Here is a 17,622-nt window from a genome sequence, read left to right as displayed (position 1 = left end):
TCCAGTAGTCTTGAAATTGCCCCCGAGTCTAGGCCGAACTGTCCGTTTGTATATGACCCTCAGGACACCAGCAGAAGGCTGGCCTTCCTCCTCTGCACGCCCACCCACCCCAGCTCTATCCCCCTCCTCTGGCTTCTCTGTCCCCCTCCCCACCCGCCCTGTCTGGTTTCTGGGCAGAGTAGCCCACCCAGAACTGCAGTCCGCCCCCGCCCCCCCTCCCTGCCCCCCGCCCCGGCTCCGGCTCCCAGGCAGAGCAGCCCATACCTTGGTGGCGGGTGGGGACTCTCCATCTGCCGTGATGGATTTCAACTCGATTTTCTCCTCCTTGGTCTCTCCCACGGCCGGCTTCTCTACCATCTCTTGCTTCTTCTCTGGGCTGGCGGTCCTGGCGGGTCAGCAGGAGAGAAGATCAAGGGATGATGACCAGAGTAATAGGGTGCTGCCCTTGTGGTGCCTTGGGGTCCAGACCGCCAGGGCCTGGGACCACTTGTCTTCTGGGGGCCCTTCCGTATGGCTCAATCTTCAGGGCACTGGGCCTCCCCCCGGCTCTGTCCTCCCCGGTCTCTGCCCCCGGTCAGCTCTGTCCAGCACTCAGCTGAATGCCCAGCTTCTCCCCGACTCAGCCTCCATCTAATCCAAAGGTTCCTGAGAGCCTGCTCAGTATCTGGCACAGGTGTGGCCCAGATCGTCCGTTTGGACACAGACGAGGACGGCGTGGGGTCCTGTCTTTTCTGCTCATCAGAAGAGATGAGCTACAGGACAGTGAAGAGGCATCATCTTCCCAGATTCCCCTCCGACTGGCTGCCCTCCCATCCCATCCTCTACTCCCATCATCTGTCATGACCCTCTTCTCAAAAGAGAGCTCCCCAACTCCTGCACCCGTGGGGAAACAGGACACCTCCCCAGAGATATAATTCATGGTGCTCCTCGCTTAGAGTGATGTCCAGGAATAGGGGAGAGGCCCAGCTCACTGTAGGGGCCCCCACCTAACCCTGTCTAGAAGGACAGCCGGGCAGGCCCAGCGTCTCCTGAGCACTGACAGGAAAGGCATCTGGGAGCTGGGCGCTTGGCCTGGGAGCCTCGCAGTTACCTGGCTAGCTTCTTCCTCTCCTTCTCCTCCTCCTCCTCCTTCTGGGCAGACGTGAGGCTCTCGGCGTCAGCCAGGTTGTCCACGGCAATGGCCAAGAACACGTTCAGTAGGATATCTGTTTGTGTCCATTCTTAAAGAAAATGACCCTTGGACTTGGGGTGGTGGGTGGGCACAGGGGCCAGGACAGGACATGCAGGGCCAGAGCTCCCCGTGGGGAGGGGCTCTGAGCCCACTGAGACCCCCTTCCCCTCTGCACCGCCCTCCTAGCTTCCTGGGGTTTCCTGGGGGATCCGGAGCGGGCAGGCACACAGGCCGGGCCTGGGGGTGGGAGGCAGGGAGCCCAGCCTCGCTCTAATTGCTGGGTTTCGATGCTGCTCCCCACAGAGACGACTGCCTGCAAGTGACACTGTGGGAAGAGCTGCCTCCAGCGGGCCGTGGCGCTGGGCGGTCATTACCGCCACCAGGAGGTGCCCGCTTTCCCTGCCCACTCCCGCCATGGCCTTGTTCAGACAGAGGCCCCAGGAGGGTCAGCTGGGCTCCTGACTGAGCGGAGTCTGCTGTTTCTTCTCCCCCGCCCCCGACTCAGACGCATGTACCATGGGTCAGACTACTGGATCAGAGTCAGTCCAGCCAAGAGGTTAACGCCAGTCAGGCCCCCCACTCCAGGCCCCGGGTGGCTCTGGTTCACACCGGGAGCTGAGGGCCCGGCCCCCAAGGGCAGGGGCTGGGCATGCGGTACCCAGTTCAGCCTTGCTCAGCCTGCTAGGTCGGAGCTGCTGCCATTTCCACCTTGTTTCCAGGACACTAGGTGGACAGCCCTGGGTGTGTCTGAGGCTGTGAGCTGACCTCTGAGTCCAGCTCATCTGAAATTCTACTTTACAAGCCTCTCTGCATAGAACCTTGGGGGATATGACAGGGGAGGGCTGCCTGCAGCGGGGGACCTGGGAACCTGCCCGTGGCCTGTCCGGTCTGTCTGTGGCTAACTTCCCCCTTTGAGCAGCTTCAGAGGGAGGGCGACAGGTGAAGGTCACTTCCGGGGTGAGGCTTTCCCTCCCTCAGCAGGCCCCCGGCCAGGGCAGCAGGTGTCTCATGATGAGGTCTGAGTGGGCAGCTGCAAGGCCAGCACCACTGGGCACTGCCCACCTGGACCACGGCAGCTCAGGGGGATGGACTCACATCCCCCCCGGGCCCGGCTCCAGGTTCCCATCCTGACCCGCCTGCACCACTAAGGTGGTCTGGGCTGGGCATGTGCCTTTTCCTTCTTCTCTGGGGAAGGGTGGCCCTGGGTCCTCCCTGGTCAGGACCCGCTGGGCACACCTACTGGCATGGAGCTACAAGTTAGGGGGGCAACGGGGCGGGGGAGGCAGGCGCAAAGGATACAATTTCCACAGATGAAGAGGATGATGAAGTAAATACAGACTAACATCCCTGGAAAAGAGGGGCCGCCATAAGCCATGATCCCATCATACATCACCGAATTCCAGTCCTCCCCGGTCAGGATCTGAATGACACAGTCCCACCAACGAGGGACACAGCGTTAGACCAGCAGCAAGCCCGAAGCTCCCCTGCCCGGCCCCCTGCCACATAGAAACCTCTGACACCTCTCTGCTCTCCCCGCCTCCTGCCGCCCGCTCTCCTCCCGGGGCTCTGAGCTGTGATCCTGCAGGTCCAGCCCTCTCCTTCGAGTGCGTGGCCACCGGCACAAATGACTGATCGAGCGCTGTAAGTGCTTCCTGGCAAAAACACCTCCTACAGCCCAGGCCCAGTGCTTGGTGGCTGCCGTTAGCTGACCCTAGGGCTAAGGCACCAAAGTGACCATGTTCACTGAGGCGCCGCGTGGTCCCCCAGGCTTCCCTAAGCATGAGGACTTTGGGTACCGTCTATAAGATTTTGGCAACATTCACATTATCGTTCAATTTAATCTGTAAACTGATCTCCTTTTAAACTTCAGTGCTATTTGAACTTGGCCCCAAGCCAACAGGTCTACGAAAGTCACAAATTTGATGGTGGTCGTGTTTTCCTGGGAGCAACCTCCCCTCCTCTCCCCTCCCCAGCAAGAGCCGTCTGCTCTCTTCTGTGGATATTTTGGGCTTTCGTGCTGAATATATTTGAATAAAAGTTTCCACGGCTAAGAAACAGATTTTTAAGCCACTGAGTTGGACCCCAGGGGTCCATCCGAGAGTGGAATTCCGTGGGGCTTGGGGGTGGGGAGCTACAGATGCTCCTGGGCTCCCGTGACCGACCTGGTCTGGCTTTGGCTGCCCCGTGGGAGTGGGAATCCCCTTCCTCTCTGCTCCCCCACTCCCCCGGTACCTGCTTTCTGAACCCTCTCCCCCCACCTCCCCGGCCATGATCTGGCAGAGAAAGGTCCATACCTGAAACACGGTGAGGAGGGACTGTGGGAAGTTGTCGAAGGTGCTCCTCCGGGTCTGCATCTCATCAAAGTTGAACTTCCCCCCAAAGAGCTGCATCCCCAGGAGGGAGAAGATGATGATGAAGAGGAAGAGCAGCAGCAGCAGCGAGGCAATGGAGCGCACTGAGTTCAGCAGGGACGCCACCAGGTTGCTCAGGGAGTTCCAGTACCTGAGGACGAGGGGGCATTAGCTTCATCACCTCCTCCACCTGCCTCACCCGCCAGGGGCTTTGAGACCAACTGCAGCTCCCTGCTCTTTGCCCTTCCCTTGGGGCAGCGTGGTGGTGGGACTGGGTTGGCCAGCTCACAACTGGGGTGTGAGTGACTCAGTTCAGGGCCCAGGCTCAGAAGCCTGGTTCCGACTCAGCTCTGCACATGCCTTTGGGCAAGTTGCTCAACCTCCCTTCTTTCTTTCTTCTCCCCACCTGAAGAAATAGGGGCAGGGACAGCTTGCACTTCATTGTGTTATTGGGAGGATTACATGTGATAATGATTTTTTAAAAGCTCCGCACTCAGGCAACAAAATAAAAAAAATAAGTGAGACAACATCAAACTAAAAACTTCTGACAGTAAACTCTCAGCAAAGTGAAAAAACCTACAAAACGGGAAAAAAATATTTGCAAACCATATATCTGATAAGAGATTAAGATACGAAGACATATTCTTCAACATATATGAAGAATGCATACAACTCAATAGCAAAAAACAAAGAATATCCCAAATAATCCAACGAAGAAATGAACAGAAGGCCTAAAAAGACTTTTCTCCAAAGAAGACATCCAGATTGCTAACAGACACGTTAAAAGATGCTCACTGTCACTAATCATTAGGGAAATGCAAATCAAAACCACAAGGTATCACCTCACCCCTTTAGCATGCCTATCATCAAAAGGCAAGAGACAAGTGTTATCGAGAACATGGAGAAAAGGGAATGCTTGTGCACTGTTGGTGGGAATAATGTAAACTGGTGCAGCCACTGTGAAAAACAAAATGAAGCTTCCTCAAGAAAATTAAAGCTAGAACTACCACACGACCCAGCAATTCTGCCTCTGGGGATATACCCAAATGATACGTCCATTGCAGCATTATTCACAATAGCCAAGATGTGGAGACAACCTAAGTGTCCATGAACGGATAAATGGATAAAGAAGATGCGGTATACATTATCTACAATGGGATATTACTTAGCCATTAAGAAGAAGGAAATGTTGCTATTTGCAACAATGTGGATGAACCTTGAAGGTATTATGCTAAGTGAAGTAAGTCAGACAGAGAAACACAAATACCATACGATCTCATTTATATGTGGAATCTAGAAAACACAAAAACAAAACCAAACAAAACCCCTCACAAAACTCACAGAAAAAGAGATCAGATTTGTGGTCACCGGGGGCAAGGTGGTGGTAGCAGGTGGAACTGGATGAAGCTGGTCAAAAGGTACCAACTTCCAGTTACAAATTCCTAGCACAGAGTTGGACATGACTGAAGCAACTTAGCAGCAGCAGCAGCAGCAGCAGCAGCAGCAGCAGCAGCAGCAGCAGCATTTATTTCAGTTCAGTCACTCAGTCGTGTCCGACTCTTTGTGACCCCATGAATTGCAGCATGCCAGGCCTCCCTGTCCATCACCAACTCCCGGAGTTCACTCAAACTCATGTCCATTGAGTTGGTGATGCCATCCAGCCATCTCATCCTCTGTCATCCCCTTCTCCTCCTGCCTCCAATCCCTCCCAGCATCAGAGTCTTTTCCAACGAGTCAACTCTTTGCATGAGGTGGCCAAAGTACTGGAGTTTCAGCTTTAGCATCATTCCTTCCAAAGAACACCCAAGACTGATCTTTAGAATGGAATGGTTGGATCTTCTCGCAGTTCAAGGGACTCTCAAGAGTCTTCCCCAATACCACAGTTCAAAAGCATCAATTCTTCGGCACTCAGCTTTCTTCACAGTTCAACTCTCACATCCATACATGACCACTGGAAAACCATAGCCTTGACTAGATGGACCTTTGTTGGCAAAGTAATGTCTCTGCTTTTGAATATGCTATCTAGGTTGGTCATAACTTTCCTTCCAAGGAGTAAGCGTCTTTTAATTTCATGGCTGCAATCACCATCTGCAATGATTTTGGAGCCCCCCAAAATAAAGTCTGACACTGTTTCTCCATCTATTTCCCATGAAATGATGGGACCAGATGCCATGATCTTCGTTTTCCGAATGTTGAGCTTTAAGCCAACTTTTTCACTCTCCTCTTTCACTTTCATCAAGAGGCTTTTTAGTTCCTCTTCACTTTCTGCCATAAGGGTGGTGTCATCTGCATATCTGAGGTTACTGATGTTTCTCCCGGTAATCTTGATTTCAGCCTGTGCTTCTTCCATCCCAGAGTTTCTCATGATGTGCTCTGCACATAAGCTAAATAAGCAGGGTGACAATATACAGCCTTGACGTACTCCTTTTCCTATTTGGAACCAGTCTTGTTCCATGTCCAGTTCTAACTGTTGCTTCCTGACCTGCATACAGGTTTCTCAAGAGGCAGGTCAGGTGGTCTGGTATTCCCATTTCTTTCAGAATTTTCCACAGTTTATTGTGATCCACACAGTCAAATGCTCTGGCATAGTCAATAAAGCAAAATGGCTGTCTGAGGAGGCATTACAAATAGCTGTGAAAAGAAGAGAAGTGAAAAGCAAAGGAGAAAAAGAAAGATATAGGCATCAGAATGCAGAAATGGTATGGACCTAACAGAAGCAGACGATATTAAGAAGTGGCAAGAATACACAGAAGAACTCTACAAAAAAGATCTTCACAACGAAGATAATCACGATGGTGTGATCACTCACCTAGAAGCAGACATCCTGGAATGTGAAGTCAAGTGGGCCTTATAAAGCATCACTACGAACAAAGCTAGTGGAGGTGATGGAATTCCAGTTGAGCTATTTCAAATCCTGAAAGATGATGCTGTGAAAGTGCTGCACTCAATATGCCAGCAAATTTGGAAAACTCAGCAGTGGCCACAGGACTGGAAAAGGTCAGTTTTCATTCCAATCCCAAAGAAAGGCAATGCCAAAGAATGCTTAAACTACCGCACAATTGCACTCATCTCACATGCTAGTAAAGTAATGCTCAAAATTCTCCAAGCCAGGCTTCAGCACTACGTGAACTGTGAAATTCCAGATGTTCAAGCTGGTTTTAGAAAAGGCAGAGGAACCAGAGATCAAATTGCCAACATCCGCTGGATCATGGAAAAAGCAAGAGAGCATTTATTTAGTTATAGATAAATAAATGCTAGGCATGTAACGTAGAATACAATGACTGTAGCCAACACTGTTATATATGAAAGCTGCCAACAGAGTAAATCCTAAGAGTTCTCAACACAAGGATTTTTTTTTCTTTTTATTGAATATACTGTGTCTCTATGAGATGGTAGATGTTAACTAAACCTATCATTTTACAGTATATGTAAAACAGACCATCATGCTGTACACCTTAAACCGAGACACTGACATATGTCAATTATTTCTCAAACTAGAAAAAAATAAATTCCAACTCAAAAAACCCCCAAAAACCTCAGTATAGTGCCTGGCACACAGGTGATAAAGGTTAGTAATTATTGTTACCACTATTGATCTTCAGACAAAAAGACATTAAAATTTTCTTTTTCCAGAGTGTAGCCCTCCTCCCAGCCCAGGCATGAGTGGGGTCTCCATCGGGTGAGGGTGGGCAGGGTGGCTCATGGATAAGAGAGGGTGCATGGCTTATTGTGGTTTCCCAGATTCACCCTATTCAAAGAGTTGGTTCTTTAAAAAGCCTCTCTTCTGGAGGTTCTGATTCAACAGCTGTGGTTGGGGCCCAGAAGCCTGTTTTTCACAAGGATCCCAGAGGATTCTGGTAAACAGCCAAGCTTCAGAAACCCTGAGTTGCGACTGCCCCACCCAACCCCATCCCTCCTGCACCCCTCCAGCCTGTGGCTGGCTGTAAACACAGATGCTCTTCATCGTGGGGACGGACGGGGACGGGGAAAACCCTCTCCTGGAATAGGGGGTGGGACACGAATGGTTGGAAGGGCTCAGAGACCTGGGACAGGGTCGGTTCAGGTGCAGCAAAAGGGACACGGCGTCCAGCTGGGGATGCGCCAGGACACAGCCTCTCATATGTCCCAGAGCCACCCCCGCCCGGCCATCTTCCGGGTCACAACTTCAATCTCCTCCACTTAAGATATTCCCAGCTTATCACTGAGACAGATAGGGAATTGTTTCTGCTGCTCAAGACAGTGACATGCAAGCCACCCCCACTGCAGCGTGGCAGCCGCACCCCAGCCGGACCCCTTTCTCCCGAGAACGGCTTCCGTTTTAAGTGACAGAAGCAGACGGGCCAGCAGTTTGCACGTAAACATGACCTTCTCCCCAACCTGGAGTCTCTCCTGCTCCTTTCTCCTTCAGACAGCTTCTCTCCACTCTGTTCTGCCTGCCAGCCACATGCTCTCGGTTTGCAGAATGTTTAGATACATTTCTGGAGAAGAAAATGGCAACCCACCCCAGTATTCTTGCCTGGAGCATCCCATGGACAGAGGAGCCTGGGGGGCTACAGTCCACAGGGTCTCAAAGAATCGGATATGACTCGGCAACTAAATAACAATGTACATTACATGCACTTGCTCTAGAAATGCTCATACGTCTTCCTCATCTGTCTCACCAAATAGGCTTGAGACTGTGAGGGCAGAGGCTTTCCTTCCACCTGCTCTATCTTTGTCCTCAGGTGATTCTGGCCAGCCCCGCGTGTGTGCTGGGCTCCTGGTCAGCTAGAGGCTGTACTGACCATTCTGCTTGAAGCGATGGAGTCAGAGAATCTCTGTGGGGCTGGAACACTCGCCTTGCTTACATTTAAAGCTCCTAAGCCTGCCTGGAGGGACGCACTGAGGAGGCACCACTTCCTACATGCCAACTCCCAAGCCTCACCTGGAGCCATAAGACCACTGTCGTGAGGGCACCAGCGCCTGGCAGCAAGGCGGTGTTTAGGAACCAGAACTCTGGAGCATGTTTGTAACGAGAATACCCAGCTGTATCGGCCGGTGGTGGGGAGCGGGGGGTAAGGTCATGTGGGTTAAGGTTACAGAGCCCCTAAACTGCACAGAATATTCTGGGAAAGACAATGACCATAAACATTGGTGCCTTAGTTTTCCAGAGGCTTGTGGACATGAGGGGATTCCTCATGACAATAGGCTAGTCTATTTCGGCTAGCCTAAAAGGAAATGGCAACCCACTCCAGTATTCTTGCCTCGAGAATCCCATGGATGGAGGAGCCTGGTGGGCTACAGCCCATGGGGTCGCAAAGAGTTGGACACGACTGAGCGACTTAACTAACTTAACTAATAGACTTAGGGTAGTCTATTCTAGCCTCTGAGCACTGAGGCTCAGAGCTATCTGCTGGCCAGGGGTGCAGGGGCACTGGCCTAGCAGGCCCCAGACCCGAGAGAGAAAAGTTGCTGAGTTGGGGAGGAGGGCTGGCTGGGGAGCAGACCAGGGCCTTGGTTGCAGGGAGCGGAGGCTGTGATGGAGAGCAGGTTGTATCACCTGTCATGGGCCAGGAGCTGATCTGGGAATGCATGGTGGAGGAGGCCTGGAGGGGCTGACGGGGTCAGAGCCTCTGGCCAGAAGGGAGAACCCTCTTCTCCTGCTCCTCGTGTCCCCAGGGGTGCCCAGTCGTCTCAGTCAATGGCGGGGTGGCTCTCTGCACGAGATGCTGGTATGACGGGGCCCCCATGGCCCGTCCCACCACAGTAAAGCACAGCTGTGTCTCTGCCCCAAGGTCGCCCTTCAGGCCTCCTCACCCCCTCAGCAGCAAACCACTTCCTGGCATCTGCCACCCAGGTCAGCGTCTCACCTGCCCTTTCCCCCCTGCCCCTTCCAGCTGCCACCCTGAGGCCCAGGTGAGGAGCCACAAAAGTATCACAGCTGATGCTCTTAAGACAGCAATAAATTACAGCACACCAAAAACATCTGATCCACTGACGTTAAAGGAAGGAGAGAGGACAACAATGAATGAACGAGTGAGCAAGCTAATCAGTGATTCAGGTAAGACCATCACCGAGGGAGCAGGTGTTCATGGCCCCGACGTCTCCCCACGGATTTCTCCATAACATAAGGTCTGAGGCTCCCGATCTTCCACGGCCAGACCACGTGTCACACTGGTACGTGTCAGGAGAACAGACTGTGGTTCCCAGACATGTGTGGGGGGAGGTGGGCAAATTGGGAAAGGGGGTCAAAAGGGAGAAACCTCCAGTTATAAAATAGAGTCCTGGGGATGTGGTGCCCAAGGACCAACTCAGCGGGGTTCGAACTCTGGTTCCCTAAGACTCACCAGAGCCTGGAGGGACGCTGAGGCTGAACCCGGCATTTGCTGGGCCAGGAGGGGCCAGATAGGATTCCATTCCATGGCAGCCAGGGTCTGGGATGGCCTGGGCCTGGGGTGGAAACTACTGGTTTAGTTCCTCCTATTCCCTATCCTGCACTTCACCTGGGGGCCGAGACTCTAGAGTCAAACCCAGCTGGATAACATACTCAAAGGCCTGGTCTTTCCTGTTTGCTTCACAGGCCTCGGTCATGCAGGGGCCAGACCCGGATGGGCCTGCGGCCTGGTTACACTGGCAGGGCAGCCTGCCTGGACCACGGGACTGGGGAGGTGCTCCCTGAGCCTCTCAGAGTCCCCTGGCCAGCCCTGTAGTCATGTTGGGGTGAGGCAGGGAGTGGAGCATCATCCTCACCTGTCTCCTTAATCCCAGAAAACCAGCACCTTCCTCACTGATGCCTGGCTTGTGGGCCCCCAGCCTGGGAAGTGGGTGGATGTCAAAGTCATCTTTATAACAGGGGCCCAAAATGAGTGCAGAACCTCCCTGGGTCCCTGGGAAGGGTTGGGGCTGGGAGATGTCAGGGGGAGGGTGATCTGCGGCTCAGCCAGACTGACAGGGACACTGAGATGCTCAGAGACTGGAGGGTTTGCGCTTTGGGCCGTTGGGCCTGTGGTCAGGATTCACCAGTGGGGCCGTCTATGCTGAGTCAGCTTGGTCTCACCTCTCAGGGCCTGGGAAGGGAGTTGCAGGAGCAAGGAAAGGATTTAGGGCTTCAAAGGGAAAATGGCGATGGCTGGAGGGACAGTGGTGCACTTACAGACCAATTGTTTAAAAAATGAGCTGCGATTAGTAAACTGGAATCGCATCCAGATCTAATCAAACCAAAGCTCTTCCTCCTCCCCACAGAGCAGATGTCAGGCTGACAAACAGCAGACAAACTAGGTATGAAAACCATGCAACACTTAGAACCCCACAGAGCCCCGAAGCAGGAGAAAGGACCTCAGACCTCCTGTGGCTGGAAGGCCCTGGTCATTCACTCAAAGATAACGCAGGTGAAAAGACAACCCTCAGAATGGGAGGAAATAATAGCAAATGAAACAACTGACAAAGGATTGATTTCCAAAATATATAAGCAGCTCATACAACTCATACCAGAAAAGCAAACAAACTAATCAAAAAGTGGGCAAAAGGCCTAAACGGGCATTTCTCCAAAGAAGACATACAGATAACTGACAAACACGAAGAAAGATGTGCAACATTGCTCATTATTAGAGGAATGCTGATCAAAGCTACAATGAGATGTCACTTTATACCGGTCCGAATGGCCATCGCCAAAAACACTTACGAACAATAATGCTGGAGAGGGTGTGGAGAAAAGGGAACCCTCTTGTACTGTCTGTGGGAATGTAAATTGATATAGCCACTATGGAAGACAGTATGGAGATTCCTTAAAAAAAAAAACTATTCCTTCAGAATAAAACTACCATATGACCCAGCAACCCCACTGCGAGGTGTATATGCTGAGGAAATCAAAATTGAAAGAGACACATGCTCCCCAATGTTCATTGCAGGTCTATTTACAATAGTTAGGACATGGAAGCAACCTAGATGTCCACCAGCAGATGAATGGATAAAGAAGCTGCGGTCCATATACACACAGTGGAATATAAGCCATAAAAAGGAACACTTTTGAATCAGTTCTAATGGGGTGGTTGAACCTAGAGCCTATTATACAGAGTGAAGTAAATCAGAAAGAGAGAGACAAATGTGTATTAACACGTATATACGGAATCTAGCAAATGGCACTGATGAACCTCAGCGCAGGGCAGCAACAGGGACGCAGACGCAGAGAACAGGCTTGTGGACACAGTGGGGGAAGGAGGGGGTGGGGTGGGTGGAGAGAGTAGCATGGAAACGTCTGCGTTACTGTATGGAAAATTAGAGAGCCAACGGGAATTTGCTGTATGACTCAGGGAACTCAAACTGGGCTCTGTAACAACCTAGAGGGGTGGGATGGGGTGGGAGGTGGGAGGGAGGTTCAAGAGGGAGGGGACATATGTATACCTATGGCTGATTCATGGTGATGTATGGCAGAAACCAATACAATATTAGAAAGTAATCATCCTTCAATTAAAAATAAATAATTTTTTAAAAAAGAAGAAGAAGGAAAAAAATCAATTTAAAAACTTGGCTGGATTCATGTTAGGTCTTCATCATTATGAGTGTTCTCAGCTGAGAGCCGTCAGAAGTACCATCTTAATGGGGTTGGGGCTGCAGTCTGGAGAAGTGAATGCCAAGGAAAGGTCACGGTTTCACAGTTATACACAAAGGTTCATAATTTTAGACGAGAAAGAGGACAAAGGATGGCTACAGAAAATCAGGCCAGAGTGTCTCAAAGTGAGGTTATCAGAGCCATGGCTCAGAACACCCTGGGGGGTTTCTGGTTAAAATCTCTAGGTTTGGGGAGATCCTTAATGAGCTCCTTTGAGGAGGACGACTTGGTTTGAGAATCACAATCACTGGTCCAGAAAACACTGTTAAAAATAGCATCTCCGAGAGATTTTCAAAGAAGAGGGTGAAACAGACTTGTTTGAGGCAGGGCCAGGCTGACCTGTCTCAGGGGACCACCAGGCACACTCTCAGACCTTATTTTAGGTACATCCTCGGCTCTGGAACATATTAGGGACGAGGTTCAGAAGCGGGCATGGGATCCCCCCAACAGCTAGTCTCTCTGGCGTCTTCTAGAAGCCCCCAGAGGGTTTGGAGACTGGAAAACAGGAAGACAATGACCTTTGCCAAAGGAACTTTTAATTAGATGATGAAATTGTTCTGTTCATAGACTTACTGGGGATCTGAAAATTCCTGTAGACTGGCTTTGGGAAGCTCAAGGATAAAGACAGACTTGAAATGGTTTCTTGGCAGTAGTTTCAGATTAGAAATAGGTAAATTGTTGATAAAAATAGAATGAACATTAAGATACTATGACAATACCTGGGAGCAAGAATTCTTTTCTATAGGAATTAAAAAAAAAACCAAAAAAAAAAAAAAAAAAAAAAACAAAGACAAAGCCCCAAGCAGGTGGGGTTTTGAGAATTATTTAAAAGGCACCTGAAATGCCACATTAAAAATAGCTTTGGGCAAACCCCAGGAGGAGCAAGCAGAGTCAGTCAAAAATCCTTTAAGTCTTGTCTCTGGAGATGGACAAGAGAGTTTAGAAAGTAGAGAAACTGGAATCCTTACACACTGAAAAACTAAGATCATGGCATCCGGTCCCATCACCTCATGGCAAATAGATGGGGGAAAAGCGCGAGCAGTGACAGACTTCATTTTCTTCGGCTCCCAAATCACTGCGGAGGGCGACTGCAGCCTCGAAATTAAAAGACGCCTGCTCCTTGAGGGGGAGAGGAGGGCGGCACGCACCTTGTGATCTTAAATATCCGCAGGAGGCGCACACAGCGCAGCACGGAGATGCCCAAGGGCGACATGATCTTGGTCTCCACCAGGATGGTCTCCAGGATGCCGCCGCACACGATGAAGCAGTCGAAGCGGTTGAAGAGCGACACGAAGTAGGCCTGCAGGCCCAGGCTGTACATCTTGAGCAGCATCTCCGCCGTGAACAGGGCGAGCAGCGCCTTGTTGGCCGTGTCTGCAGGGGCCGCACGGGGCGGGGCAGAGGAGGTGAGGGTGGGGGTCCCTGCAGGGACACCCTGCGCTGGGTCCCATACACGGCCCTCCCTCTGTGACTCGTCTAGTTACAACCTCAGCTCACATCCAGCGACACGTCCCCCACCCCCCGAGTCCCCCCACCCCACAGCGGCTCTCCAGCCAGCCCAGCTGCTATCATATCCATTTTCCAGACACAAGAAGTGAGGTCTGAGGGGCTGCCATCTGTCTGCTCAGACCCACCAGTGAAGAGCGGGAGCTGGGGGGGGGGGGTTTGTCTGCCCTCGTCACTGGGAGGAGATGGGCCTGCCCAGGTTCCAGGAGACTCCCCGGGGTCCAGGCTGGGTCTGCCTGACCCTCGGGTTGGTACCCTAGCGAGGGGTGGTGGGACTGACAGCCGTGGAGGACAGGTCCCTGGGCTCAGGCCACCCTCGTCCTCTCCCTGGCTTTGTGCTTACTGCCCCTCGCAGGTGTGGGCCAGCACACCTGGAGGCCGGGCCGTGGCAATCCACGGGGCGACGGGTGGGCAGTGAAGGATCAGACAGAGCCAAACAAGCCACTGTTCCTGACGTGGTCTCCTGGACCCAGTGGTGACCGCCGGGACAGGTGGACTGCATTGCTGGCCTTGGGGGTCCCATGTATGTACAGTGAGTTGGTGTTGTTTTACTGGCTGGTGAGCTGCCAGGCCCTGGTGTGGCCGGGGTGACCCACTGCCCTCTCGTCCCTGGCCCTGCTCCTCTTGCCCACCCCCAGGAGAGAGCCCCATCAGCCTGAGTAACAGGAGGGCTGGCGGCCTCTCACCTTGGACTTCCGTGAGCCAGTGGGGCTGGTTGTAGTGCTCAGAGGCGATGGTGAGCGTGTTGAGGAAAACCAGGAAGATGACCAGCCAGTAGAAGATGCTGGACTTCACGGCCGCGCGGCACTTCCTCCTGCAGAACCGATTCCACCGGCGCCAGTAGCGGCTGGAAGGGGCAGAGGAGGGGGACGAGACGGGGCTGCTGTGAGTTCAGGTCCTGCACTGGATACCTCGCTCCCCTGAGCTGGTCCAGCCTCACCAAGGGCTGAGGGCCGAGCATCCCACTGCAGTCACCGGCTCGTGGCTGGCAGTGTGGCCTCAGCGGGGGGTGGGGAAGCGTGTCCTGCTCCTCTGGGACCATGGACCCCTCTTCTGTGACCCCATGCAGGGTCAGCCTGGCCTGACGCTGAAGGGAGGTACCCCATTTTCATAACAATGGCATCCCTAGAAGCAGAGCTGCAGGTGTAACTAGTAGTGACGATGGTGCTAGGACTAGTAATGCTCCCACTAGTGAACCCCACATCCGTCTGGCTCCACATCAGGCGCTTCTCATGCCTTCTCTGAGTCTTCAAACAACTCTGCAGAGCAGGCGTTGTCCTGCTTTTCAGAGGAAAGCCAAGGGTCCTTGAGTTTGGGCGCCTGGACTGACACCAGTTGGGGTCAGAGTCAGTGGTGTTACCCATCCTCCGCTCCCCAGCCCAGGCGCCCCGCCCTCATCAATGAGGGTGCAAAGAGTCAGCAACAGAGCTTCTTGCCTTCATGTAGGGCTCTGTTCAGGACAATGGGCAGACCCCCCCATATCTAACATGAGTTCATGGCACTCATGAGCCCTGAAAGCCAATCCATGGGTGGCGGGACGCTTGCTCCCATGGCCTCTGGTTAGAGACTTTCATCAAACCTGGCTGTGCATAGAATCACATGGGGAAACTTAATAACAAAAACCCACCAGTATCCAGGCTCCAAATCCAAACCAGTTAAATCTGATTGTCTGGGGGTTGAGTAATTTTTAAATACCCCCCAAATACTGTTGGGCTTCCAAGGCGGTGTTAGTGGTAAAGAATCCGCCTACCAATGCAGAAAACACAAGAGGCTTGGGTTTGATCTCTAGGTTGGGAAGATCCCCTGGAGGAGGAAATGGCAACTCACTCCAGTATTCTTGCCTGGGAAATCCCCTGGACAGAGGACCCCAGTGGGCTACAGTTTGTGGGGCTGCAGAGTCAGACACGACTGAAGTGACACAGCACACACAAAACCATTGCTGTTTGTTAAGATTCCGGGTGGTTCTCTTATGTAACCACAGATGATAACCATGGAGCTGGAAGATCCCAAGGAAACACTCGCATTTTATAACTTTGGTGGATGGGTTTATAGCTTGTCCCCAATTTCATCCTCAATACTGAGAAAATATGCAGCTATATTTGGTAATTCTGTTGGCCAAACATTTAACAAATGCCCACACCGTGTGAGGAGGGAAGGGAAGGGAGCGCAGGGGAGGTTGTGGGGCTCTGCCTCGAGCGGAGATCTGGGTCTAGAAACCAAACAGCCAATGAAACAGCCATGAGGTCAAGGGTCAGCTCAGGGATGGGATGCTCAGCCGGCTGCTGGGCGGGAGATGAGGAAGGCCACAGCTTCACTCATGCAAAGAGGACAATGAGCCGACCGATTTTGGAGGCAGGTGAGCAGGCCTTTGATCCTGGCCTTGAATGCAGGGGAGAGAGAAAGGGTGGGAGGCGTACAGCCAGTAACCAGCATTGGCCCCCTGCAGAGGAATGCCTGGAGGTATCTGCAGGTCATGTCTGTAGGAACACCCACTGGCGGCTGAGGATGGAGTCCCTACTTGTGGACAGAAGGGGGCCTCTGGGCACCTGCACTCATATCTGCACGATGTCCTAGGTCTCCAGGTCCCAGACTCTGCTGTTAGGACCCTCCACCCACCCCAGATGGCCTTCAGGAGAGCTTGACTTTGTATTTCTACTCTGTTATTTCTGTGGCTACGGTCTGTGGGAAATCCTGCTGCCATGCTTGCCTCTGCTGGAATCTGTTCTGAGACTAGGAAGAGGGGCTCATCTAAGGAGGCCTGGCTGCCCGGGAGCTGCAGGAGAACCTGGCTTGTGGCCTGCAGAGCAGGGAGGGAAGGAAAGGTTCTGACCTGGCCCCGCCCTCCATCACCTCGGGGGCAGGGACAACACCTAGAGGGAGCACCAAGCCTTGGCAGGGATGATGGCTGCTACTGGAGGAGGGTCACCACACGGAGAAGAGGTGCCCGGAGGTTCCCAAGTGCACTGTGGGCCTTTCTTTCCCCTAGACAGACTGTCAGGGAAGAGCGGAGGTGGGGTGAAGGGGGACAAGGCAATGGGGTGGTCTCTAGTTGCAGGGGGGGAGGCGGCCTCTGAGTGCTGGACTGCAGTGCTGAGGTGCCTGTTCTGGCCAGGGCAAGACCCCACTTGTTTCCTGTGACTGAGGTGGGTAATACTGTAGACAAAGTTGGGAGACATTTTTTTCCCCCAGAAAAACAATTTTAGGACACTAATCTTAAATAGTGACAAGGTGGCTCAGTGGTAAAGAAGCTGCCTGCCAACGCAAGAGACGTGGGAGATATGAGTTCAACCCCTGTGTCGGAAGATCCCCTGGAGAAGGAAATGGCAGTATTTCCCAGTATTCTTGCCTGGGAAATCCCATGCACAGAGGACCCCTGGCGGGCTGCAGTCCATGGGGTTGCAAAGAGTCGGACATGACGGAGCACACATGCATGAACGATGCACAAACTGCCCCTTGCCACGGGCACTTGTCATCTACCTCCGCAAAGATTAAATCATGTGCTGCTGCAGCTGCTGACCTTCAGCACCCCTGCAAAGAGCTCTCCGTGGAGAGCAGAAATGAGGCCCTCTGCTCTGGAAAAAGCTGGCCGGACTGGTCGTGAGAGAGTTAGATATTTTCAGGAGATGGTTTTTATGAGCCCACGTCTTACATCTCCTTATAGCTAGAAAAACACTAAAATCCTTCATGGTGACCTCTGCTCCTCGTGACTAGCAGTGACCTACAGACGACTAGCAGAAACCTGCAAAAAAATGTGTGCTTGATTGTATGAACTCCCCCTTCACCAAAATCACGTATACACTGACCTTCCCCCTGCCTCTTTGGAGGAGTTTCTCAGAGCTAGCTGAGATGCTGTCTCCCAGGCTATAGTCCTCACTTTGCTCCAGATAAAACTTAACTCTCACTTTGTGCATTTTTAAAGTGGGCAATAATTTACACTGTAGTTGCAAAGAATGTGTTTTGAATAGAGACAATCTCATTTACAGAAATCAGCCATAACTGATTCAGAG

The 17,622-nt window shown here is 52.3% G+C and overlaps 1 protein-coding gene across 1 annotated transcript in view; it reads right to left on the bottom strand.

The window, feature by feature from the left end:
• The window catches only part of CACNA1C (calcium voltage-gated channel subunit alpha1 C), a 386,005-nt gene that overhangs the window by 59,297 nt on the left and 309,086 nt on the right, over positions 1-17,622 (bottom strand). The window contains exons 12-17 of the mRNA XM_052641427.1: positions 14,302-14,462; positions 13,258-13,483; positions 3,466-3,673; positions 2,471-2,591; positions 1,091-1,205; positions 265-385 (exon numbers count right to left, since the gene is read on the bottom strand). Coding sequence (XP_052497387.1) covers positions 265-385; positions 1,091-1,205; positions 2,471-2,591; positions 3,466-3,673; positions 13,258-13,483; positions 14,302-14,462 — 952 coding nt within the window. The remainder of the gene's footprint in view (positions 1-264; positions 386-1,090; positions 1,206-2,470; positions 2,592-3,465; positions 3,674-13,257; positions 13,484-14,301; positions 14,463-17,622) is intronic.

This window comes from Budorcas taxicolor, chromosome 5 (genome assembly GCF_023091745.1).
Source record: "Budorcas taxicolor isolate Tak-1 chromosome 5, Takin1.1, whole genome shotgun sequence".
Taxonomy (NCBI): Eukaryota; Metazoa; Chordata; class Mammalia; order Artiodactyla; family Bovidae; genus Budorcas; species Budorcas taxicolor.
This window is presented reverse-complemented; position numbering and strand designations above follow the sequence as displayed.